The sequence below is a fragment of the Schistocerca piceifrons genome, chromosome 2, assembly GCF_021461385.2.
Source record: "Schistocerca piceifrons isolate TAMUIC-IGC-003096 chromosome 2, iqSchPice1.1, whole genome shotgun sequence".
NCBI classification, from domain to species: Eukaryota; Metazoa; Arthropoda; class Insecta; order Orthoptera; family Acrididae; genus Schistocerca; species Schistocerca piceifrons.
The window spans coordinates 730,651,808-730,679,652 of record NC_060139.1 but is presented as its reverse complement, the minus strand read 5'-3'; the positions used below and the strand labels follow the sequence as shown (position 1 = coordinate 730,679,652).

The 27,845-nt window shown below is 37.8% G+C and overlaps 2 protein-coding genes across 2 annotated transcripts in view; one reads left to right on the top strand and one right to left on the bottom strand.

Annotated features, from left to right (window-relative positions):
• LOC124775803 (uncharacterized sugar kinase YeiI-like) overlaps nt 1–27,845 on the top strand; it is a 281,535-nt gene that overhangs the window by 176,136 nt on the left and 77,554 nt on the right. The gene's annotated exons all lie outside the window — the stretch shown is intronic.
• The window catches only part of LOC124774355, a 33,316-nt gene continuing 10,221 nt past the window's right edge, over nt 4,751–27,845 (bottom strand). Inside the window, exons 3-4 of the mRNA XM_047249473.1 lie at nt 16,160–16,312; nt 4,751–7,101 (exon numbers count right to left, since the gene is read on the bottom strand). Of these exons, the coding sequence (XP_047105429.1) occupies nt 6,848–7,101; nt 16,160–16,312 (407 nt within the window). The 3' untranslated portion in view covers nt 4,751–6,847. The remainder of the gene's footprint in view (nt 7,102–16,159; nt 16,313–27,845) is intronic.

Genomic DNA, 27,845 nt, shown 5'->3' with positions numbered 1-27,845 from the left:
CGCTTTAGATGTTAAGAGGTTTTTGGTTTCATTCTCTGCTTGTTCTTTATGGAAACTTGAGGTGGTGTAACAGGGCAGATATTCCTCATCACGCATCAGCGCATAGAGTACACTAGCTTGTGGAGCAATATGAAATAGGTAGAGATTAATCAGAGTTGTCGCCCGTAAGAGGCAATGCCGCCAACATACTGTCTTTATGAGATAGAGTTCGTCGTCGCCAGTAACATTCAAACCATTTGGACAGCATAATGCCACCACATTCACTGAGCACCTGTGCCATTTGTTCACACACTTGTTACTAGCTTGTACTCACTATGATTACAATAAAATTGCTGCTGATGCTTTGCTGTTCACACACTTGTTACTAGCTTGTACTCACTATGATTACAATAAAATTGCTGCTGATGCTTTGCCAAGAGAAGTGAAGTGCCTTACAAATGAGAATTTCTACTTTCAGTATGCCATGCCAAAGACAGAGAAAATCCAAAATAAGAATAAGTGTTTAACCAGACTGAACGAGCAAATGGCACAGTGTCAATATATTTTCTCAAGTTCTTGCAGTTTGATCTTAATTACGTTCCTGATAGTTTTGCACTGACAGGATATTTTGGCTATCATAATATTTGTATGGGAATTATTGAAGTGTAATTCCCACACCACAGTTAGTAAAATGACTTAAGAATCATTCTGCTGAAAAACATATCTCCAATTCCTTACACAATAAACTGTGACTGGGAAGAATGCAAGAAAGGAAAAGCTGTTGGATGAAAGAATATATAGTCACCTGATTTATGTAACGTTTCCAGTATGGACTAAAACATGAATCTGACTATACTTCTAAACCTTAAAGTTTTGTTTTCTCCCTTCATACTAACACAGGTGCTCTTATATGAGAGGAGGAAATTAATTATACACTTCTCAGAAAAATGATTTAGCTGGGTACTGCTATCAATCGCAGAAAAGCTCCTTAGTTACCTTTTGTGTAAGGTGTAAATTTTTGTTATCTGATACTACTACATGAGAAGGCTTTTTTTTTTCTTTGGATCAAAAGAGAATGGGCAGTCTATTACTGGGTAATATTTAGATGGCTAATGACATGATACAAGTTCCACTTGCTACACTGGATCTGTGAATAAGTCAAGTTGACAACTGAAAGAACATGCAGATAATGATTTCTGCATACTGCATTAAGGGCCATGATATTGTCTTTCTGTTAAAATGTCAGTCGATAAGCCAATACAGCATACCACGGCAGCATTGTCACTGTTTATTGCTGTGTGTCATGAAGCCACTACGAGGTCTGTCAGAAAATTCGGGAACTTTGACCACAAAATTTTTCATTGCTTACCTTTTACTTATGGTGCGTGGTTTCCTTGGAAATACTCTCCTCCACAATTGATACATCGCTCCCAATGCCACGTCCACTTCTGGAAGCAGTCTTAGTACGCCTCATGCTGGATCATGCAAAGTGCCAGCTATGAACTTTCTTTTATCTTGCCTGTCAACGCAGATCTTCATACTTTCAACTTAGGAAATAAAAAAGTCAACAGGGGCCACATCTGGAGAGTATGAAGGATGAGGCAGCATAGTGATTTCATTTTTTGTGTAGTAGTCACGCACCAACAGGGATGAATGTCAGGTGTGTTATTGTGATGCAAGAGACATGAATTGTCTCGCCACCACATTACAGTCCGTTTTCTTCTCTCATTTTCTTGCAAGCTTCCCAAAACCTCACAATAGTACTGTCTAATACCGTTTGTCCCTGTAGCACAAATTCGTGATGAGCTAATGCTTCAAAGTCAAAGAAAACTATCAGCATGGCTTTGACATTTGACCTGACCTAACAAGATTTTTTTTTGGTCTTGTAGAACATATCCTGACTCATTGTGAAGATTGAATCTTGGTCTCAACATCATAACTGTAGACCCACATCTCATCACCAGTTCTGATTCTCATAAGGAATAGCTCATTCTCATTTGCGCAATCTAAAAGCTCTTCACAGATTGTGAGGCGGTCTTTCTGGTCTTCACTCATGAGCCACGGTACAAACTTGATGGCAACACGATGCATTCCAAAATGCTGTGTCAGGATTTCATGACATGATCTGACTGCAATGTTACATTCTTCTGCAATCTCTCAGTCAGTCTGTCTTCAATTGGCATCCGCAGTTTCACTTATGTTCCTGACAGGAGCGTTGTGGGTAGACACTGAAGCGCCTCCTGAACAAGGGTTCTTTAACTTCAGTGTGACCATTTTTAAACCACATGAACCATTCATAACACTGAGAATGGCTAAAGCATTCATCACCGTAGGCTTCCTGTATCATTAGGTGTGTCTCTAAACGTTTTCTTCATATTCACGTAAACTCCAATGCAGACACGTTGATCCTCTAATTCTGCTATCCCGAAATTTGTAAACTGATCATGCTTAGTGCCACGATTGTGTAGTGCCATGGTTTGTCATCCTTTTGATTTCTGTTGCATTGAATTAGAGCAAGCTGTGCTCATACACAACTTCTGAGTCTTGCCTATTGAATATATATGTCACTTGTGGTTCATCACAATTATCAGTTGTCGATACTTCCTGAATGTGAAAAATTATTCATGCCACAAATACCTTCTTGAAACAAAAAAATCCTTTTCTGACATGTTTTACCAAAAGCGCGCGCGCACACACACACACTACAAAGTCTTCGAACTGCCTCCGCACCCATCTTAAACCCAAAGTGAAAATAGGTCGCAATTTTTCCACTACCCCAACTATTTTACAACATTTAAACAATGGTCATTATTTTAAGTACGCAAAATCCAATATGTAACTACCAGATAAATACTGTACCAGAATTTAAAATAAGAAAATAACAATAGATGAAGACCAGATTCACATGGTTCAACTGTGCCCAGTGACTGGATGCAAACGGGGTGTAACCAGTGTAAGGCCAGGAAATCTTGAAAGTTAACTGTTCTAATCCTGACACAGCCACAAGCTGTTTTTGTAGAATTGTTTCTGGAAGTTTTTGTTATTACTGGTGCATTAGAAAGTGAAGAGAGTTATCTATGAGGTTCCATGGGACCAGTAACTTCCACAGACTGCTGTGTTCTAAAAAAACAGGAGGAGGAGTGATTACATTGTGTGACATTTACCACTAGACCACAAGCTGATACAGCACTGTTATAGCTCGAGAAGCAGACAACACTTCTTCCGGACACTTCTACACCCAAAGTGCTACTAGATTGTGCATACGCCAGACTTTAAATTCTGAGGGGTGGCTGGTTTTATTGGCCACCTTAAGTGAATGACTTGAACTTAGTCTCTGCAGTGTCGCAAGTGGCCAGGTTTGATGCCTAAGACTGTACCATGACAAAGCAAGTAAAGTTTTTCTAAAAAAAAAAAAAAAAAAAAAAAAAAAAAAAAATGTTGACAGTGAACAAGATTTAAGTGTTGTGAACTCTTTCTTGAAAGTATTTGTTTAGGATGTACTTTCCTCGGGAAGTAAAACTTGCAAGATAAACACTACAGACAAAATGAGAACAGAAGCTTTTGAAATGTGGTGCTGCACAAGAACTCTGAAGATTAGATGGATAGATTGAGTAACTTACGGTGCAATTTGACTGTCAGACTGGATACATTGATAGGACATATCCTAAAGCACCAAGAAATAATTAATTTAGGAATTTGGTGGTGGTGGCGACAGTAAAAATTGTAGAGGGACACAAAGCATTAAACACAGAAAGCAGATTCAAATAGATAGAGGGTGCAGTACTTATGCATATATGAAAAGATTTGCACAAGATACAATGGTATGGAGATCTGGTTCAAAGCAGTGTTCACATTGACACCTGCAACACAATAGCAAATGAACAGGCTGGAGATATAAGTAAGAAGAACTGAGGTACACAAAGAAAACGAAACAGACACAAATGCTTCAGAGTACTGCAAATGCAGAAACTGACACTCCAAGAAAGCCTCAGAAAAAAATCACTAGATAAAGGAGGAGGAAAGGAATCCTGAAAACTGCAAAGCCCCTCTTACAATGATCCAGGTTTACAAAAATCCAGAATGTACTTCTTTTCTTAAGACACACTGGTTGGGCACAAATGTGTAACTACCATGCTGGTCAGTTTGAGAGATCTAGTCTGTATAACACTGCTGCACAGCTACATAAACTGCACCATTTAATAATCTAATTGTCATGGCCCACTTTTTGTTAATTTCATCTCGTGTAAAACTGCGAATAACCAGTACATAAAGAAGAGTTAGGCAGGAAAACACAAGAATGAGAAATAAAATCCACTCAAATGTACCTGTATCACTACTACTGTGGCCTAATACATTCAGGTATTATAGTGCAGTGCTCTGATAGGGAATTAAAGTAGTTATCAGTGGTCACAAATCAATTTCATAAACAAACAATTTGTAATCTTTTCTCAACATACATATTTAATTTCAAATACAACAGTGGTATATACATGACAGTACAAAAATATCAAACAGTATTTTAAGATGTACATATGTGTACTATATAAAATAAAATATTAATTTACTCATTTAAGAAGTCAGCTGCTATCAGATCTAACATTTTTACAAATAGGTGCAGCTGTTAAAAATAATGATTTGTCTGCTATGTGACACTACTTACTTTCAAACATGAAATTACAGTTAACATGCATGGAAAGCCTAGGACCCAATAATGGTAAAAATATGGAAGAGAATAACTATGAGCTGGCTTGTATATTCAGACTAAAGTCATAAATACAATAAGCTGCCCCGTGTTCATTATTTCGCTGTCCAGAACTTAGTGGCAAAAGCATAATCAACATGTTTCCTGTGTGAATAGTGGGTGCAGTGACTGTGGATCTGAAAGAAGAGCAAAACTGTTTGAGTGGGAGAGAGCTAATACAGGGGTAGAAGAGGAAAGAAAAATGGCGCGAGAGGGGGGGGGGGGTTAGCAATACTAACTTTCATCATCACAGTGAAACATGTAGTTTTTCACAATGAATGAACTGCAAATGGTTCTGCCATTATTTAAAGGCAGTCTGCTACTACAGCTAGAGATTCTATCTGAATTTTTAACACTGAAAATCAGTATCCACTGCCAAAGTAAAAACGATGTACAAAATAAATGTATCAAACTTGCAAAAATCTTCAAAGTTATCTTTTACATAGACTTACTATATAAATTCTGTAAAAAAGAATTTAGATTTATTAGAAGTAAATGATATATATCCTGTACATACCATCAATTTTCTGAACCATACAAAGACACATTGAACATTACTTGCACAACACTGATGAAGCAATATTACTTTGCTGATTTTCTTTATTTCAAAGAGGGGATTGGATGAAAGTTAAGAAATGGGTAAAAGTGCACTTAGTGAGAACACTTCAACGTTTTTGCGTTTGTGTTTATATACAATTCACTTAATAATACTGTTACAAGAAAAAGCTTGCTTGAAGGCAATGCTATTACTGAAAAATATTATAGGAAAATGAGTACACAATTGTGCTGTACACATCTTTTATAGAAACTACAAATGTTTACCTTCTATACTTAACTGATACTGAAATGGACGGAATAGGTTACATACAAAGCTCAGACAACAAATTACATCACAACATATATTCATTGCCCCCATTATTTTATACCAATCAAAGTGGAGAAGAGATCATTTCACACAGGGACTGTACTTCAATTTTATGTTGCTGCTGCATTGTAATCTTCAAAACTGCATAAAATAAAAAATAAATGGTGTCTGTTTTCCAAAAAGTAGATTCAGTAAAGAATAGAGTCACTAGTTTTACAGAAGCTGCATTTATCAAAGTTTACAGACATTTTACTTAACGGAACAGGCAGCAGCAAATTCATATTCATTAGACTGAAATTAGTTTTTGATGAAAAATACATTGGTGGTGAAGTATACTGAAACTGTGCTTACTCATTAAGGTCTTGTACTGCTGGAAAATAAAAAAAAAAGCATGCCAGTAAACTCCATGTGTTCTTCACAGAATTTATACACACATTGATGATGGAAACCTCATCTGCCACACTAAAACTTAAGACCTTTTCTGCAGCCATGTTACTTTCTTTCACTCTTCGGTCAATATAATTCACTGCAGTCAAGTCATCAACTTTGTATATCACTTTGTTAGAAAATTTTGCAGTGATTTTAAGAAATTTTGCAGTGATTTTAAGTGCTAATGTAGTCTTCTTTTGTCAATTTGTTTTTGATCCCAAAAAATGTATGAACTAATCAGAGATCACTGTTATTACTTAGCTACCATTTCTTTCTTTCATACATGTACATTCATTCCATTTTTAGTATTTTAATACAAGTTAATCTGTTTAAAAGCTATCTTAACATGGACTTGTAGATCCAATCTCAACAGTAAGAAAAGTAGTTATATGTAAAATCTGAAACACTCCTCTTAAAAAATCCTGCAAATATGATTCCCAAACACAAAAATTAAAATGAGATGTGCACCAACTTCTGAACAGTACCCTGAGTAGAATTCTTCTTATACAACTTTGACAATAAAGTGTACACAACAGTGTGTACATTACAGACATCATACATGTTTGTGCGTATGTAATATTATATAATATATGTATAATTTTTTTCTACTAGTGATGTATAATTATAAGACCACAAGTAGTTTAAATTACATAACCAATAGTGAACAAAATATTGGTTATGTTTTCTAGATCAACATAAAGCCCACTGCTGGTTTTGGTTTGACTGATGCCAGCTTTTTGATGATAAAAGAAAAAAAAATTGTTTAAAAAAATTGCTGCTTAATGTAGTCCAGCTACATTAGTGTCATAGACATTTTGTGCTTTGAGATGCTTTCAAATTACTGTGTGGGCAGCTTTCCTTGGTTCCATGTGATACGCAGACTGTGCAGCCTCTCGTTCCCGCTTCTGTCTTTTGCGATGGACACGTCCTTCTACAAGAAATAATATTCCTGATAAATATAGGAATACTACACCAAACACAGCCAGAGCATAAGACCATGAGATTTCATTGTGTTCCCAATTTGGTAACCAGTCACGACCATCTCCTCTTGCCCCAAATATTATTACTGCCAGTGTACCAGAGATAGCTGAAAATAATTAAGTTAACACTGTTAAAATGGTAACTGACAAACTGAAAATATTAGCATCTTTCTTAGATTACGTTTTAGAGTCATCAGGACCACTTTATCACAGCTAATTCAGTACCTTAATGAATAACATTTGAAATAGCATGAGAAGTGTGTATGGACCGTAACATATAGCTAATTACTATCTAATTTGAAACTATCTAAATTGAAATGAAAGGTGTGCAGTACATGACAGTTGTTTCTCTTCTTTTGAGCAAATGAAGGAAAAAAAGGAGAAATATACGGAAAGCAGTGAAAGACTGCAGAAAATAACACAAATTAAAGGCACTATGCCTGAAGGAAGTGAGACTGCTGAGCAAAAAGTCAACTCTTCATATTCCACTGAACTATTCATGAACTAATTTCCTTTATTTATCAGTATGGTAATCATCCAGGTTTTGTTTTTCTCAGTTAACAGTGTTCCAGGATGTCATACATGAGGGGAGTAAACAATGTTCTGAATTGGAAGGAGAACCAATAAGTCAAAGCAACATCACATCAAGACAATACTGGATTTCCTTCAATAGAGCAGGAGACTAATGTAACTATGAAACAAATTTGCAAGTTTCTTTTGTAAATGGAAGTACTGGGTTTCACATACTACTCAGATTTGGTATGCCCACAGTGATAATGGACGTTTCCAACACTATGAAGTGGCGGGAGTAAGTCTCATCTGCATTAACAACTACTTACAAAATTGGACTTCCTGTACATGTACAAGATCATAGTCAGTTTATACAGCACAACAGAAATATTCACAGAAAATTATTTTGTTCATTCACATATAATACAAAAAATTTTAAATTGGAACTACGATAAAGATGGAAGCTGAAGAATTAATTAATTAGCAATTGTTTATTAATTAACATAAAATTAAATTTTATGTTTCTTGTTCAATTATTTTTACTTCAAATTAAAAAGCCCAAATATTCTAAACTTCAAGCTGGGGTAACAAAGCAAAAACTACTCAATACTTCATTACATTAGTATTCACAGGAAGAGTACATGAAAGATGAACTGATAATCTCTGCGGTATGTCATTTATCATTAATTTCATTATGTAAAGACTGCTACTCATTAGCAGTATAAATTTTTTAAAACAAGTGCCAATGCTCTCATTAGTTGTGATTTAATTTTTGGTGCATCTCCTGTACATCAATCTTATGATCCAGAAATGCATGTGAAGACACACATCAATAAATTTCAGTTTAAAAATAAGGCACACAAAATGACTCATTTTTCTAAAATGATCTAAATAATGCTGAGGAATTTACGTTAGTGCTTGCTTTTGGGCATCTTGCAAAAAAAGATTTCTAATAGTTCATCAAATTAAATATACAGTAGCATACTACTACTCTTGGTATGGCTACAGCATTGGTGGTTAGTCGATAGAACATTGTACACATTATTATTATTATTATTATTATTATTAGTATTATTATTATTATTCTTTCCTTTCTCAGGCGTCATGTCTGGTTAAAAATGGAAAGTGACGCGGACCTTGATCAAGCGTGACTTCCTTTTAACTATACGGTATATGTTACATTGCATTTAGGAACTTTCGGGTAATTGAACATGTATCAATAATTACAGACTTCTGTAGTTGTATATATATGTTTGGATGTAGCTGTATTGCGTTGATGCACTGGTGGATATTGTGTGGTATGACTCCTGTAGTTGACAGTATAATTGGTATAATGTCAACTTTATCCTGATGCCACATGTCCTTGACTTCCTCAGCCAGTTGGATGTATTTTTCAATTTTTTCTCCTGTTTTCTTTTGTATATTTGTTGTATTGGGTATGGATATTTTGATTAGTTGTGTTAATTTCTTCTTTTTATTGGTGAGTATGATGTCAGGTTTGTTATGTGGTGTTGTTTTTATCTGTTATAATGGTTCTGTTCCAGTGTAATTTGTATTCATCACTCTCCAGTACATTTTGTGGTGCATACTTGTATGTGGGAACATGTTGTTTTATTAGTTTATGTTGTATGGCAAGTTGTTGATGTATTATTTTTGCTACATTGTCATGTCTTCTGGTGTATTCTGTATTTGCAAGTATTGTACATCCGATTGTGATGTGGTCTACTGTTTTTATTTGTTGTTTGCAAAGTCTGCATTTATCTGTTGTGGCATTGGGATCTTTAATAATATGCTTGCTGTAATATCTGGTGTTTATTGTTTGATCCTGTATTGCAATCATGAATCCTTCTGTCTCACTGTATATATTGCCTTTTCTTAGCCATGTGTTGGATGCGTCTTGATCAATGTGTGGCTGTGTTAGATGATACGGGTGCTTGCCATGTAGTGTTTTCTTTCTCCAATTTACTTTCTTCTATCTGTTGATGTTATGTGATCTAAAGGGTTGTAGAAGTGGTTATGAAATTGCAGTGGTGTAGCCGATATATTTATATGAGTGATTGCTTTGTGTATTTTGCTAGTTTCTGCTCGTTCTAGAAAGAATTTTCTTAAATTGTCTACCTGTCCTTAGTGTAGGTTTTTTATGTCAATGAATCCCCTTCCTCATTCCTTTCTGCTTAATGTGAATCTTTCTGTTGCTGAATGTATGTGATGTATTCTATATTTGTGGCATTGTGATTGTGTAAGTGTATTGAGTGCTTCTAGGTCTGTGTTACTCCATTTCACTACTCCAAATGAGTAGGTCAATATTGGTACAGCATAAGTATTTATAGTTTTTTTCTTGTTTCTTGCTGTTAATTCTGTTTCCAGTATTTTTGTTAGTCTTTGTCTATATTTTTCTTTTAGTTCTTCTTTAATATTTGTATTATCTATTCCTACTTTTTGTCTGTATCCTAGATACTTATAGGCATCTGTTTTTTCCATCGCTTCTATGCAGTCGCTGTGGTTATCCAATATGTAATCTTCTTGTTTAGTGTGTTTTCCCTTGACTATGCTATTTTTCTTACATTTTTCTGTTCCAAAAGCCATATTTATATCATTGCTGAATACTTCTGTTATCTTTAGTAATTGGTTGAGTTGTTGATTTGTTGTTGTTGCCAGAAATTTTAGATCATCCATGTATAGCAAATGTGTGATTTTGTGTTGGTATGTACCAGTAATATTATTTCAATAATGTGAATTATTTAGCATGTTGGATAGTGGATTCAGAGCAAGGCAGAACCAGGGCGAGTCTCCTTGGTATATTCCACACTTAATCTGTATTGGCTGTGATGTGATATTATTTGAATTTGTTTGGATATTAAGTGTGGTTTTTCCAATTTTTCATTACTATGTTTACGAACTGTATCAATTTATGATCTACTTTGTATATTTCCAATATTTGTAGTAACCATGAGTGGGGTACACTATCAAAAGCTTTTTGGTAATCAATGTATGCGTAGTGTAGAAACCTTTGTTTGGTTTTAGCTTGATATGTCACCTCTGCATCTTTTATCAGTTGCTCTTTACATCTAGTGCTCCTTTGCAACAGCCTTTTTGTTCTTCATTTATAATTTTGTTCTGTGTTGTGTGTGTCATTAATTTCTGTGTAATAACTGAAGTTAATATTTTGTATATTGTTGGTCCTCCCCCCATGAACCATGGACCTTGCCGTTGGTGGGGAGGCTTGCGTGCCTCAGCGATACAGGTAGCCGTACCATAGGTGCAACCACAACAGAGGGGTATCTGTTGAGAGGCCAGACAAACGTGTGGTTCCTGAAGAGGGGCAGCAGCCTTTTCAGTAGTTGCAAGGGCAACAGTCTGGATGATTGACTGATATGGCCTTGTAACAATAACCAAAACGGCCTTGCCGTGCCGGTACTGCGAACGGCTGAAAGCAAGGGGAAACTACAGCCGTAATTTTTCCCGAGGGCATGCAGCTTTACAGTATGATTACATGATGATGACGTCCTCTTGGGTAAAATATTCCGGAGGTAAAATAGTCCCCCATTCGGATCTCCGGGCGGGGACTACTCAAGAGGATGTCGTTATCAGGAGAAAGAAAACTGGCGTTCTACGGATCGGAGCGTGGAATGTCAGATCCCTTAATCGGGCAGGTAGGTTAGAAAATTTAAAAAGGGAAATGGATAGGTTGAAGTTAGATATAGTGGGAATTAGTGAAGTTCGGTGGCAGGAGGAACAAGACTTCTGGTCAGGTGACTACAGGGTTATAAACACAAAATCAAATAGGGGTAATGCAGGAGTAGGTTTAATAATGAATAGGAATGCGGGTAAGCTACTACAAACAGCATAGTGAACGCATTATTGTGGCCAAGATAGATACGAAGCCCACACCTACTACAGTAGTACAAGTTTATATGCCAACTAGCTCTGCAGATGACGAAGAAATTGAAGAAATGTATGATGAAATAAAAGAAATTATTCAGATTGTGAAGGGAGACGAAAATTTAATAGTCATGGGTGACTGGAATTCAAGTGTAGGAAAAGGGAGAGAAGGAAACATAGTAGGTGAATATGGATTGGGGGACAGAAATGAAAGAGGAAGCCGCCTGGTCGAATTTTGCACAGAGCACAACATAATCATAACTAACACTTGGTTTAAGAACCATGAAAGAAGGTTGTATACATGGAAGAACCCTGGAGATACTAAAAGGTATCAGATAGATTATATAATGGTAAGACAGAGATTTAGGAACCAGGTTTTAAATTGTAAGACATTTCCAGGGGCAGATGTGGACTCTGACCACAATCTATTGGTTATGACCTGTAGATTAAAACTGAAGAAACTGCAAAAAGGTGGGAATTTAAGGAGATGGGACCTGGATAAACTAAAAGAACCAGAGGTTGTACAGAGAGTCAGGGAGAGCATAAGGGAGCAATTGACAGGAATGGGGGAAATAAATACAGTAGAAGAAGAATGGGTAGCTTTGAGGGATGAAGTAGTGAAGGCAGCAGAGGATCAAGTAGGTAAAAAGACGAGGGCTAGTAGAAATCCTTGGGTAACAGAAGAAATATTGAATTTAATTGATGAAAGGAGAAAATATAAAAATGCAGTATGTGAAACAGGCAAAAAGGAATACAAACGTCTCAAAAATGAGATCGACAGGAAGTGCAAAATGGCTAAGCAGGGATGGCTAGAGGACAAATGTAAGGATGTAGAGGCCTATCTCACTAGGGGTAAGATAGATACCGCCTACAGGAAAATTAAAGAGACCTTTGGAGATAAGAGAACGACTTGTATGAATATCAAGAGCTCAGATGGAAACCCAGTTCTAAGCAAAGAAGGGAAAGCAGAAAGGTGGAAGGAGTATATAGAGGGTCTATACAAGGGCGATGTACTTGAGGACAATATTATGGAAATGGAAGAGGATGTAGATGAAGATGAAATGGGAGATATGATACTGCGTGAAGAGTTTGACAGAGCACTGAAAGACCTGAGTCGAAACAAGGCCCCCGGAGTAGACAATATTCCATTGGAACTACTGATGGCCGTGGGAGAGCCAGTCCTGACAAAACTCTACCATCTGGTGAGGAAGATGTATGAGACAGGCGAAATACCCTCAGACTTCAAGAAGAACATAGAAATTCCAATCCCAAAGAAAGCAGGTGTTGACAGATGTGAAAATTACCGAACTATCAGCTTAATAAGTCACAGCTGCAAAATACTAACACGAATTCTTTACAGACGAATGGAAAAACTAGTAGAAGCCAACCTCGGGGAAGATCAGTTTGGATTCCGTAGAAACACTGGAACACGTGAGGCAATACTGACCTTACGACTTATCTTAGAAGAAAGACTAAGGAAAGGCAAACCTATGTTTCTAGCATTTGTAGACTTAGAGAAAGCTTTTGACAATGTTGACTGGAATACCCTCTTTCAAATTCTAAAGGTGGCAGGAGTAAAATACAGGGAGCGAAAGGCTATTTACAATTTGTACAGAAACCAGATGGCAGTTATAAGAGTCGAGGGACATGAAAGGGAAGCAGTGGTTGGGAAGGGAGTAAGACAGGGTTGTAGCCTCTCCCCGATGTTGTTCAATCTGTATATTGAGCAAGCAGTAAAGGAAACAAAAGAAAAATTCGGAGTAGGTATTAAAATTCATGGAGAAGAAATAAAAACATTGAGGTTCGCCGATGACATTGTAATTCTGTCAGAGACAGCAAAGGACTTGGAAGAGCAGTTGAATGGAATGGACAGTGTCTTGAAAGGAGGATATAAGATGAACATCAACAAAAGCAAAACAAGGATAATGGAATGTAGTCTAATTAAGTCGGGTGATGCTGAGGGAATTAGATTAGGAAATGAGGCACTTAAAGTAGTAAAGGAGTTTTGCTATTTGGGGAGCAAAATAACTGATGATGGTCGAAGTAGAGAGGATATAAAATGTAGGCTGGCAATGGCAAGGAAAGCGTTTCTGAAGAAGAGAAATTTGTTAACATCCAGTATTGATTTAAGTGTCAGGAAGTCATTTCTGAAAGTATTCGTATGGAGTGTAGCCATGTATGGAAGTGAAACATGGACGATAAATAGTTTGGACAAGAAGAGAATAGAAGCTTTCGAAATGTGGTGCTACAGAAGAATGCTGAAGATTAGATGGGTAGATCACATAACTAATGAGGAAGTATTGAATAGGATTGGGGAGAGGAGAAGTTTGTGGCACAACTTGACCAGAAGAAGGGATCGGTTGGTAGGACATGTTCTGAGGCATCAAGGGATCACCAATTTAGTATTGGAGGGCAGCGTGGAGGGTAAAAATCGTAGAGGGAGACCAAGAGATGAATAATTCAGAAGGATGTGGGTTGCAGTAGGTACTGGGAGATGAAAAAGCTTGCACAGGATAGAGTAGCATGGAGAGCTGCATCAAACCAGTCTCAGGACTGAAGACCACAACAACAACAACAACATATTGTTGGTAGGCATGTTATGGGGCGATATTTTGCTGGGTTTGCTGTGTCTGCTTGATCTTTAGGTTTCAGATAAGTTATTCCTTGTGTAAGTGTATCAGGGACTGTGTATGGGTCTGCAATGTAACTGTTAAATAATTTAGTTACATGTCAATGTGTTGAGGTGAACTTCTTTAGCCAGAAATTTGCTATTTTATCTTTTCCAGGGGCTCTCCAATTGTGCGTAGAATTGATTGCTCAGGTGACTTCATGTTGCAAAATTATCACTTCAGGCATTTGTGGTCTCATCTTGTATGTGTCTGTTTCTGCTTGTATCCATCGTGCATGTCTATTATGTTGTACCGGGTTTGACCATTTGTTGCTCCAAAAGTGTTCCATGTCTGTTATGTTTGGTGGAGTGTCTATTTTAATGTGTGTGTTATTGTCTGGTAAAATTTCTTTTGGTTTGTGTTGAATGTTTGGTTTTGTTTCCTTCTATTTTAACTTTTTTCATATCTTCTAAGTCGTTTGGCCAATGCTTGTAATTTCTGCTTCTTTTCATCTAATTGCTCTATCGCTTCTTGTTGTGAGATTTTACCTAACCTTTTTCGTTTTTTGTCTGATACTTCATTTCTTATAAATTGTGTTAGCTGTCCAATGTCTTTTCTCAGTTTTTCATTCTGATCTGTAGCCTGTGTTGCCATGCTGGTTTTGTGGGTTTCTTCTGTGTGTTGGTTGGGTCTGATCTCTGCCTAGTGCGTATATTTAGTGTGGTGAGTGCTCCTATATAAACCAGTAGTTGTAACTCTTCCGTAGTTGTATTTTCATTTATTTTGTTGTGTATGATTGTGTTGATAGTTGTTATTGTTGTTTCGACTTGTGGGTTATTTGGTGGTCTATCCAAGAATGATCCAATGTCTGTATTTGTGTCTTTGTATTATATATATGTCAGCTGAAATTTTTCTTCTATATCTAACAAGTGTGTCACTTCGTGTACTATTTCTGCTTGTTCTGGTGGTTGTCTTAAGATTTCGTTTTCCTCTGATTGTTTAATTGATGCGTGTTGTTCTTTTTTTGTTTGCTTTGGGATGTTTGAGTCCATTACTGTATTTTCTTCTTCATCTGATTGCACATTATTTTGTTCCAGTATTTGTTGTACTTGTTGTTTGATGTTTTCTAATTCTGACTGGGGTATCCTGTTACTTTTGATTATTGCACGGATCTGATCAGCTAGTCGTTGTTCTGTTAAAAATTTTAATTCTGGTTATCAGGTAATAAATGCTGTGTATACTTGTTATCTGTATCAAGTTGTGTTGGTTCCTAAGTTTGTTGCTTGGTAATAACTGGATATGAGATGTCTGTTAACTTCATCTGACCATCTCATCCTCTGTCTTTGTTTTTCTTCTAGAGTGGTTGCAGGAAGCATATCCTGCAAAACACCTCTATTTGGATTTAAATCATTTTCCGTGTGGCTAGCAGTGTCGTTACCATTGTGGATGGGCATAGGGTTCAAGCGTCATCCTCGATCATGACAGCGCCACATTTGAATTCAGATATGTTGCCCCCCCCCCTCAAAAAAAAAAAGAAAATCTCAGACAACGGCAACATATGCATTAAAACAATGGTTGTCATACCATCAGTTTAAACAACAGAGCTTGAGTGCTGGTTAAAGCTGCCATTTACTGTAGTTCTGTACTTAAAAAGGCTACTGAAAGCATCAATAACCTCAATGAGAAGGAAAAATCATTCAATATAGATGGTGAATGGGTGCTTCCTTTATGCTGATTTTTGCTGTGCAAGATAGACTAACAGTGCACTTATCTATGGCAATGGTACGTCTGTTAGATGAAAGTAAAGACTATAGTGTCCACCACTGCCACCAGTAAAATATTAGGAAAACAAAAGCATGCATGTCAGCATAAAACTTCAGAAAATCATCCTGTAAATTACTATCTGAGGCAACAAAAATTTTAAATCACTGCCTGGGGCCTGTTTAAATACAAATTTTCTTTGCAGACTATGACTTAAATCAATGCAGAGAGAGTGACTGGCAGTTTGATTACAAGGAGGGAAAAAATTTAAAAAGTAATCATGGTTCCAGCTAAACTATTTACTATACCATAATTTCCAATACTAAAATTATAGTTTAGGACTGTAAGAATGCAGTCATTAGCAATACATGAACACTGATAACAAATAGTAAGAATCACTTACCTGCAAGAATCATGTCAGAACCAATCACAAACAACAGCAGCACAAATCTGTCATGATCTTTGCTGCAACAAGTATAAAGGGCCACTAGGAAACTTGCAATAAGCAACAATGTAAAACTCAGCGTGAAGAAAAACTGTGTAGCAACAAAGAATCCTGTAAGCAAGAAAGAAACCAAAATTTAATGTGATGCCAACACATTTGATTCACACTTCAGTAGCCTCAGTTTAGACACACTAAAAAAGATAGTTTTAAGCAGCAAAAGTAAACATTTTCCCTTACTAAGTTAGAGTAAAATACATTTTGTAGTAAAAAGTGACATAAATAGAGTTTAATGATTACATAAAATAAGGAAAGAACTAACCGTAATTTCCATTTAGGACATTAGCATTGTAAAGAAGTACTTTTCCCTTTAAGTGCACATGTGCATCAGAGCACCACATAGCTTTCATTTATTACTGCAGATGAATTCTTACATTGAGTAAAATTAGAAGTAAAGGAAGTACTTTTTAAATTTTAAATGACGAGAGTATTTATGCATTTGGTGTTATTAGATAGTGATGTGAATATTTATGATCAGGGAGTATAAGAATGGTCATAATGTATAACAAGTTGTTTGAAAAGATTATGGCACGAGGTTGAGGAGGAGATACAGATTAAGACTCTAGATTCTAATTTTCTTTTCTGTGCAGTGAAGACATTTTTCATGTTGGTATGAATTACTGAATGAAAATAACTGAAATATGCAGACTTTCAGGTACTGCAAACACCAAAATGGGAGATCATTCTTAAAGCAAATGATACACCTATCTACATGAACACTCAACATTTGTAAGGAATACACTTGCATTATTATATGTTCGTAATGGATAATAATTACCGTTTCTGCCTTCTTGTGGTTTGCATGGAAGTGAATGACACCTATATTTCTTAGATTAGCCATAAGTGAGATGACTGCAACCAAGCCACAACTTACTCAAGTTAGCCATTTGCATCAGATTTTTATTTCATAATAGATGTATTATCTATTGCAATGACTGCATTGCCAGCAAACATTGTGAAATTACATTTTTTGCTAATGGGCAGAGGCAGATAATTCGCAGTAATTTTTGAAAGCATTTCTTGGAGAGAAATATAGTGCTCTCACTAAAACTGATTAAAAACAGTCTTTATCATAACAAAATAATGGTTATCTATTTCAGTCAGAATGTGACCATCTTCAGACCATTTATACCATGATGGTAGGTGGATAGTAGACGTTTGTGAAATCGTAGCAGCTCATCATTCACTGCCACCGTCTACCATCATGGTATAAATGCTCTGAAGATGGTCACGTTCTGGTAGCCAAGTTGTAAATAAATATTTTACTGTGGTCAGACTGTTTTAATCCATTTTTTAAAGATCATTACAGGTTTTAGGAACAGCAAGGGTGAAAGTGCAGAACCATGATAGGCCCAATGCTGTATTATGCCCCACTCAGAGGACACCACATCTTCGGATGTGCCATTTGAGACATTACTAACTTTTGCCTTCAAGGGATGACGCTAACCAATTATCTACAGGGTCTCTGTCAGACCTTACTTAGAAATATTTCGTGATCTATACAATAAAACGGAATTTTAGAGCTCATGCAAGACACCAACTGGCAATTTCTTAGTGTTTACACTGTTTAGAGATTCTAACACATCAATTATGAATGAGAAGATCGTTTGATTTACAAAATTCTGTTTGCCAAAACGAAACTGTCTTAGTGGATAATTTTTAGGTTTCTTAACTTTTTCAACAATTACGACATGATGTTATTTAAAGCATGACTGGGTGATAGTTTGACACACTGGCAACATCCTCAGTTTTGTAAAGAAGACTAACAGCATTCTTTCCTGAACATCATCTTTTTGCAGGAGGATGTTGCAAAGGGCCAAAGATTTACATATTTCATTAGGCCTTCACCAGCTTTCTGGAAATATCTACACCAGTACAGCTTTTACATTTCAACACATGTATTTTGTCAACAGTTACAAGGATACATTTATATGATTGAATGGTTCATGGAAATTAAGTTCCAGCACATTTGTAGTGTTATCTGCAAAACCACTGCAACCTAACTGTGCAATGACAGTTAAAAAGTTGTTGCTGTTGTCCTGAGACTGGTTTGATGCAGCTCTCCATGCTACTCTATCCTGTGCAAGCTTTTTCATCTCCCAGTACTTACTGCAACCTACATCCTTCTGAATCTGTTTAGTGTATTCATCTCTTCGTCTCCCTCTACGATTTTTACCCTCCACGCTACCCTCCAGTACTAAATTGGTGATCCCTTGATGCCTCAGAACATGTCCTACCAACCGTTCCCTTCTTCTTGTCTCCCCAGTTCTATTCAACACCTCCTCATTAGTTATGTGATCTACCCATCTAATCTTCAGCATTCTTCTGTAGCACCACATTTCAAAAGCTTCTATTCTCTTCTTGTCCAAACTATTTATTGTCCATGTTTCACTTCCATACATGGCTACACTCCATACAAATACTTTCAGAAATGACTTTCTGACACGTAAATCTATACTCGATGTTAACAAATTTCTCTTCTTCAGAAACGCTTTCCTTGCCATTGCCAGCCTACATTTTATATCCTCTCTAGTTCGACCATCATCAGTTATTTTGCTCCCCAAATAGCAAAACTCCCTTATTACTTTAAGTGTGTCATTTCCTAATCTAATTCCCTCAGCATCACCCGACTTAATTCGACTACATTCCATTATCCTCATTTTGCTTTTGTTGATGTTCATCTTATATCCTCCTTTCAAGACACTGTCCATTCCGTTCAACTGCTCTTCCAAGTCCTTTGCTGTCTCTGACAGATTTACAATGTCATCGGCGAACCTCAAAGTTTTTATTTCTTCTCCATGGATTTTAATACCTACTCCAAATTTTTCTTTTGTTTCCTTTACAGCTTGCTCAATATACAGATTGAATAACATCGGGGACAGGCTACAACCCTGTCTCACTCCCTTCCCAACCACTGCTTCCCTTTCATGCCCCTCGACTCTTATAACTGCCATCTGGTTTCTGTACAAATTGTAAATAGCCTTTCGCTCCCTGTATTTTACCCCTGCCACCTTTATAATTTGAAAGAGAGTATTCCAGTTGACATTGTCAAAACCCTTCTCTAAGTCTACAAATGCTAGAAATGTAGGTTTGCCTTTCCTTAATCTATTTTCGAAGATAAGCCTTAGGGTCAGTATTGCCTCACGTGTTCCAACATTTCTGCGGAATCCAAATTGATCTTCGCCGAGGTCGGCTTCTACCAGTTTTTCCATTCGTCTGTAAAGAATTCGCGTTAGTATTTTGCAGCTGTGACTTATTACACTGATAGTTCAGTAATTTTCACATCTATCAACACCTGCTTTCTTTGGGATTGGGATTATTATATTATTCTTGAAGTCTGAGGGAATTTCGCCTGTCTCATACATCTTGCTCACCAGATGGCAGAGTTTTGTCAGGACTGGCTGTCCCAAGGCCGTCAGTAGTTCCAATGGAATGTTGTCTACTCCGGGGGCCTTGTTTCGACTCAGGTCTTTCAGTGCTCTGTCAAACTCTTCACGCAGTATCGTATCTCCCTTTCATCTTCATCTACATTCTCTTCCATTTCCATAATATTGTCCTCAAGTACATCGCCCTTGTATAGACCCTCTACATACTCATTCCACCTTTCTGCTTTCCCTTCTTTGCTTAGAACTCGGTTTCCATTTGAGCTCTTGACATTCATACAAGTGGCTCTCTTTTCTCCAAAGGTCTCTTTAATTTTCCTGTAGGCAGTATCTATCTTACCCCTAGTGAGATAAGCCTCTACAACCTTACATTTGTCCTCTAGCCATCCCTGCTCAGCCATTTTGCACTTCCTGTCAATCTCATTTTTGAGACGTTTGTATTCCGTTTTGCCTGCTTCATTTACTGCATTTTTATATTTTCTCCTTTCATCAATTAAATTCAATATTTCTTCTGTTACTCAAGGATTTCTACTAGCCCTTGTCTTTTTACCTACTTGATCGTCTGCTGCCTTCACTACTTCATCCCTCACAGCTACCCATTCTTCTGCTACTGTATTTCTTTCCCCCATTCCTGTCAATTGTTCCCTTATGCTCTCCCTGAAACTCTGTACAAACTCTGGTTTAGTCAGTTTATCCAGGTTCCATCTCCTGAAATTCCCACCTTTTTGCAGTTTCTTCTGTTTTAATCTACAGTTCATAACCAATAGATTGTGGTCAGAGTCCACATCTGCCCCTGGAAATGTCTTACAATTCAAAACCTGGTTCCTAAGTATCTGTCTTACCATTATATAATTATCTGATACCTTCTAGTATATCCAGGCTTCTTCCATGTATACAACCTTCTTTTATGATTCTTGAACCAAGTGTTAACTTAATCATAGCTATGCTCTGTGCAAAATTCTACCAGACGGCTTTCTCTTTCATTTCTCTCCCCCAATCCATATTCACCCACTATGTTTCCTTCTCTCCCTTTTCCTACTCTCGAATTCCAGTCACCCATGACTATTAAATTTTCGTCTCCCTTCACTACCTGAATAATTTCTTTTATCTCATCATACATTTCATCAATTTCTTCATCATCTGCAGAGCTAGTTGGTATATAAACTTGTACTACTGTAGTAGGCATGGGCTTCGTGTCTATCTTGGCCACAATAATGCATTCACTACGCTTTTGGTAGTAGCTTACTCGCACTCCTATTTTTTACTTCATTATTAAACCTACTTCTGCATTACCCCTATTTGATTTTGTATTAATAACCCTGTATTCGCCTGACCAAAAGTCTTGTTCCTCCTGCCACCAAACTTCACTAATTCCCACTATATCTAACTTCAACCTATCCATTTCCCTTTTTAAATTTTCTAACCTACCTGGCCGATTAAGGGATCTGACATTCCATGCTCCAATCCAAAGAACGCCAGTTTTCTTTCTCCTGATAACACCATCATCATTAAATCATACAGTAAAGCTGTATGTCCTCGGGAAAAATTATGGCTGTAGTGTCCCCTTGCTTTCAGCCGTTCGCAGTACCAGCACAGCAAGGCCGTTTTGGGTAGTGTTGCAAGGCCAGATCAGTCAATCATCCAGACTATTGCCCCTGCAACTACTGAAAAGGCTGCTGCCCCTCTTCAGGAACCACACGTTTGTTTGGCCTCTCAACAGATACCCCTCCATTGTGGTTACACCTACGGTACGGCCATCTGTATCGCTGAGGCACGCAAGCCTCCCCACCACCGTCAAGGTCCATGGTTCATGGGGGTAGGAGTTAAAAAGTACTCGTTAAAAATTTTCAGCAACTTCTTTCTTGTCAGCTATTTCTGCATTGGTACTACTTGAGACAGTGTTTTTCACTTACCTGGAGGAAGTAGTCCCAGTTTCTCTCAATTTTCAGTATGACTTTAAAGTCTGCTGCTGGATTGCATTTTGTATCCCACAATTACAGCTGACAATTGCTACCTGCCAGCAGTAGCAAGCAGCAACCACTTAACAATGGCAATATTGTGGAATATACTAGATGTGATCCAGCAGCAGACTCAAGAGCCAGATATTGAACATATGTTGGGGAAATCGGAAGAGTTGCATTTTCATTTCATTACCTGAATTGGTTGCTTCTGTTATTATGTATATAGTTCTAAATTTCTACTTAGTCTGGCTAGGATTCTGCAACACTACATCCAACATTTTAGCTTTGCAAGTTTAGCAGAATTACAATTTTCATGTTTTTATTGTTTCTTCTATTATTATTATTATCATAATTTTCTCAGACCTAACAGTACAAAAAGAACTGTAATCTTGTAACATATCTGGAAGCATTAAGTAACTCATGTATTATATACATGTAACAAACATCATGAAAACAAAGAGTAACTTGTATTGCATAAAAACAAACAGCTTTTTATTTAATTCTACTGATTGACCACATTCTGGCATTTGACTTTCTGAATGAGTGCTAATAAGTGTGCCGTCTCACTATGTGACAAATAAGAAAATCCACATCAGAATCCCCAACTACTGTCAAAGGATTTTTCTTCTGGTTAAGTACCTTAATGACATTTGATCTGATTTCAAATAAATGGAAAGAAAGCTTGCAATCAAAGGCTTGAAACAAATTTTACAGTTTTAACAAAAATACTAGAAGGAAAGTTGTTACTCACCATAGAGCAGAGATGCTGAGCCACAGATAGACACAACAAAAAGACTGTCAATAAAGCTTTCGGCCAGTCAACAATAAGACACACACACACACACACACACACACACACACACACACACACACACACACACACACACACCCCTCGCCGAAAGCTTTATTTGTGACAGTCTTTTTGTTGTGCCTATCTGCAACACAGCACCTCCATTATATGGTGAGTAGCAACTTTCCTTTTCATAATATTGTTAATTTCCATCCTGGATTTTCTATTGTTTGTTAATTATATTAAGACTGACAGAATGAACATGATTTATTGCTATAGTTGCCAATTTGGAATCAGTTTCTGATGTCTTCAAACACACATTTCAATGTGTAGGTGCATTCAAAATTTCTATGCATATGTTTTCTGCCCCCCCCCCCCCCCCATGAACCATGGACTTTGCTGTTGGTGGGGAGGCTTGCGTGCCTCAGCGATACAGATAGCCGTACCGTAGGTGCAACCACAACGGAGGGGTATCTGTTGAGAGGCCAGACAAACGTGTGGTTTCTGAAGAGGGGCAGCAGCCTTCTCAGTAGTTGCAAGGGCAACAGTCTGGATGATTGACTGATCTGGCCTTGTAACACTAACCAAAACGGCCTTGCTGTGCTGGTACTGCGAACGGCTGAAAGCAAGGGGAAACTACGGCCGTAATTTTTCCCGAGGGCATGCAGCTTTACTGTATGGTTAAATGATGATGGCGTCCTCTTGGGTAAAATATTCCGGAGGTAAAATAGTCCCCCATTCGGATCTCCGGGCGGGGACTACTCAAGAGGATGTCGTTATCAGGAGAAAGAAAACTGGCGTTCTACGGATCGGAGCGTGGAATGTCAGATCCCTTAATCGGGCAGGTAGGTTAGAAAATTTAAAAAGGGAAATGGATAGGTTAAAGTTAGATATAGTGGGAATTAGTGAAGTTCGGTGGAAGGAGGAACAAGACTTCTGGTCAGATGACTACAGGGTTATTAATACAAAATCAAATAGGGGTAATGCAGGAGTAGGTTTAATAATGAATAGGAAAATAGGAATGCGGGTAAGCTACTACAAACAGCATAGTGAACGCATTATTGTGGCCAAGATAGATACGAAGCCCACGCCTCCTACAGTAGTACAACTTTATATGCCAACTAGCTCTGCAGATGAGGAAGAAATTGAAGAAATAAAAGAAATTATTCAGATTGTGAAGGGAGACGAAAATTTAATGGTCATGGGTGACTGGAATTCGTCAGTAGGAAAAGGGAGAGAAGGAAACGTAGTAGGTGAATATGGATTGGGGGTAAGAAATGAAAGAGAAAGCTGCCTGGTAGAATTTTGCACAGAGTACAACTTAATCATAGCTAACACTTGGTTCAAGAATCATAAAAGAAGGTTGTATACATGGAAGAAGCCTGGAGATACTGACAGGTTTCAGATAGATTATATAATGGTAAGACAGAGATTTAGGAACCAGGTTTTAAATTGTAAGACATTTCCAGGGGCAGATGTGGATTCTGACCACAATCTATTGGTTATGACCTGTAGATTAAAATTGAAGAAACTGCAAAAAGGTGGGAATTTAAGGAGATGGGACCTGGATAAACTGACTAAACCAGAGATTGTACAGAGTTTCAGGGAGAGCATAAGGGAACAATTGACAGGAATGGGGGGAAGAAATACATTAGAATAAGAATGGGTAGCTTTGAGGGATGAAGTAGTGAAGGCAGCAGAGAATCAAGAAGGTAAAAAGACGAGGGCTAGTAGGAATCCTTGGGTGACAGAAGAAATACTGAATTTGATTGATGAAAGGAGAAAATATAAAAAATGCAGTAAATGAAGCAGGCAAAAAGGAATACAAACGTCTCAAAAATGAGATCGACAGGAAGTGCAAAATGGCTAAGCAGGGATGGCTAGAGGACAAATGTAAGGATGTAGAGGCTTATCTCACTAGGGGTAAGATAGATACAGCCTACAGGAAAACTAAAGAGACCTTTGGAGAAAAGAGAGCCACTTGTATGAATATCAAAAGCTCAAATGGAAGCCCAATTCTAAGCAAAGAAGGGATAGCAGAAAGGTGGAAGGAGTATATAGAGGGTTTATACAAGAGCAATGTACTGCAGGGCAAAATTATGGAAATGAAGAGGATGTAGATGAAGATGAAATGGGAGATATGATACTGCATGAAGAGTTTGACCAAGCACTGAAAGACCTGAGTCGAAACAAAGCCCCCGGAGTCGACAACATTCCATTAGAACTACTGACGGCCTTGGGAGAGCCAGCCCTGACAAAACTCTATCATCTGAGAAAGCGAGATGTGTGGGACAGGAAAAATACCCTCAGACTTCAAGAAGAATATAATAATTCCAATCCCAAAGAAATCAGGTGTTGACAAATGTGAAAAGTACCGAACTATGAATTTAATAAGTCACGGCTGCAAAATACTAATGCGGGTTCTTTACAGACGAATGGAAAAACTGGTAGAAGCCGACTTTGGGGAAGATCAGTTTGGATTCCGTAGAAATGTTGGAACACGTGAGGCAATACTGACCCTATGACGTATCTTAGAAGCTAGATTAAGAAAAGGTAACCTACATTTCTAGCATTTGTAAACTTGGAGAAAGCTTTTGACAATGTTGACTGGAATATGCTCTTTCAAATTCTGAAGGTGGCAGGGGTAAAATACAGGGAGCGAAATGCTATTTACAATTTGTACAGAAACCAGATGGCAGTTATAAGAGTCGAGGGGCATGAAAGGGAAGCAGTGGTTGGGAAAGGAGTGAGACAGGGTTGCCCCTCTCCCCAATGTTATTCAATCTGTATATTGAGCAAGCAGTAAAGGAAACAAAAGAAAAATTCGGAGTAGGTATTAAAATCCATGGAGAAGAAATAAAAACTTTAAGGTTCGCCGATGACATTGTAATTCTGTCAGAGACAGCAAAGGACTTGGAAGAGCAGTTGAATGGAATGGACAGTGTCTTGAAAGGAGGATATAAGATGAACATCAACAAAAGCAAAACAAGGATAATGGAATGTAGTCGAATTAAGTTGGGTAATGTTGAGGGAATTAGTATAGGAAATGAGACACTTAAAGTAGTAAAGGAGTTTTGCTATTTGGGGAACAAAATAACTGATGATGGTCGAAGTAGAGAGGATATAAAATGTAGACTGGCAATGGCAAGGAAAGCGTTTCTGAAGAAGAGAAATTTGTTAACATCGAGTATAGATTTAAGTGTCAGGAAGTTGTTTCTGAAAGTATTTGTATGGAGTGTAGCCATGTATGGAAGTGAAACATGGGCGATAAATAGTTTGAACAAGAAGAGAAAAGGAGCTTTTGAAATGTGGTGCTACAGAAGAATGCTGAAGATTAGATGGGTAGATCACATAACTAATGAGGAGGTATTGAATAGGATTGGGGAGAAGAGAAGTTTGTGGCACATCTTGACTAGAAGAAGGGATCGGTTGGTAGGACATGTTCTGAGGCATCAAGGGATCACCAATTTAGTACTGGAGGGCAGTGTGGAGGGTAAAAATCGTAGAGGGAAACCAAGAGATGAATACACTAAGCAAATTCAGAAGGATGTAGGTTGCAGTAGGTACTGGGAGATGAAGAAGCTTGTACAGGATAGAGTAGCATGGAGAGCTGCATCAAACCAGTCTCAGGACTGAAGACCACAACAACAACATGTTTTCTGCAATAGCTAAAAACATACCATACTTGGGAACACAACATTTTTCAATGCCAGCTTGCAGAAAAGACTGCAGATACTGTAAACATCTAATTGTTGCAAGTCAGCCCCAAATAAATTACATTACTACTAGAATTTACTTCCACTTGTGGGTATAGTACTTTTTGCAGGTTGTAGTATTGGGTCAAATCTGACTGGAGTTGGTCCATTTCATTAATTAGATCCATTTAGGGCAATCACCGTTGTGTTTTTGTTATCGTTTTTTGGAGAGTGTAAAGTTTTTGTAACTATGTCATTAAAGAGTTATCTAAATTAAGATAATGGGAAACCTAATAAACCACAATTGAGGTTTCAATTTAAACAAGACTTGTGGTTCAGCAATAGATTTATTAAGATCTCGCCACGGGCATCATCCAGCTTAGCTGGAAAACACTGAATGTACGTTTACAATGCACCCTCTGAAAACAAACGAGCTTCAAGGGACATAGCAGGTGCTGGGAGTCAAGCTAATCTATAAATAGTGGTGCTGAGAATGCTGAACAGTGTGGTTGTACATAAGTACACATAACAACAAGGCTCACAGCAACTGGAGAAGATATTACATGTAAAACGGAATTGGCAACTTGGCTGAATAACTGAAAGCAATGCTAAACGCTATCAGAGTGCTGCAAAAACAATTTTCTAAGCCTTAATTATTTCTTCTGTAGCCCAGCCCAACAATGTCTAATGTCTTAATCACAAATGTAAACATGCACCCACTTCTTGAAAGAACTGGAGTGTGTTTGCTGCACTACTTCTCAGTGACATATCAAACTTCACACAAATGGAAAACAATATCCACACAAGCTTTCGAGCTCTTGCTCACACAACAGACACCCACACAAACATTCCTGTGGCAAGATTTATTACTGAATTACTGAAAGCAGTTGCCTGGCAGATATAGAAGGGAAGGATATAGGGAAGTATGTACAAGGCAAGGAGGGAACACATGGATACAATAAGGCATGTCTCATTGCCTGCACAACAAGACGAAATAGCCCAGGTGGGAGAGCCACAAGAGATAAAGAGAGATGGAGACTGGAGGGAGGGAATGAGAAAAGTGGAGATGAAGAGGGAGACAAGAGATGAGGGAGAGAGGGTGCATGCCTGCCTTGGGGAGGGGGGTTGCAAGTATATGATCTGGATGCTACCTCACAAGAGTGTAATTTTGAGTTGCTATGTATTATGTGTTTCACTAAATTCAAGGAAAGTAACAAATTCAATATGGCAAAACAAATTATATAGAAGACAGCTCTTTTTAGCGGTACATAAGTTGTTACCAACTATGGTGCATTCGAAAACATAACAGATAGTGTGATCAGGCTTATTTTTATGAAACTGTGGGTTAGCACTAAATTCCACTGACCTCTTCATACATAACATATCTGCTTTCACATGTGGCCCTGCCTTTTATTGGACCGGAAATGCTGGTGGTTGGACTGCAGTAGGAGGTGGCTCTTGTCTGGGGCAGATCTTGTGCCATAGCTGACCATTTGAGAACAGGATTGGGATAGGAATGGGCAAGAATGTTTAGTAGGTTGGTTGGGTGGTGGAACACTACTTTGGGTAATATGTATGTAGGATATGATATCGCTCATATAGGGGCATGATGAGAGAGAGTCAAAACCGTGGTGAACGATGTGGCTGAGCTTTACCTGGCCATGGTGATACTGGTTGATCAGTGGAGTCATGAACAGTGACTAGTAACAGGTCAGAGGAAGGGATGGTATGGGAGATCCGTTCACAGATGAGCTGGAT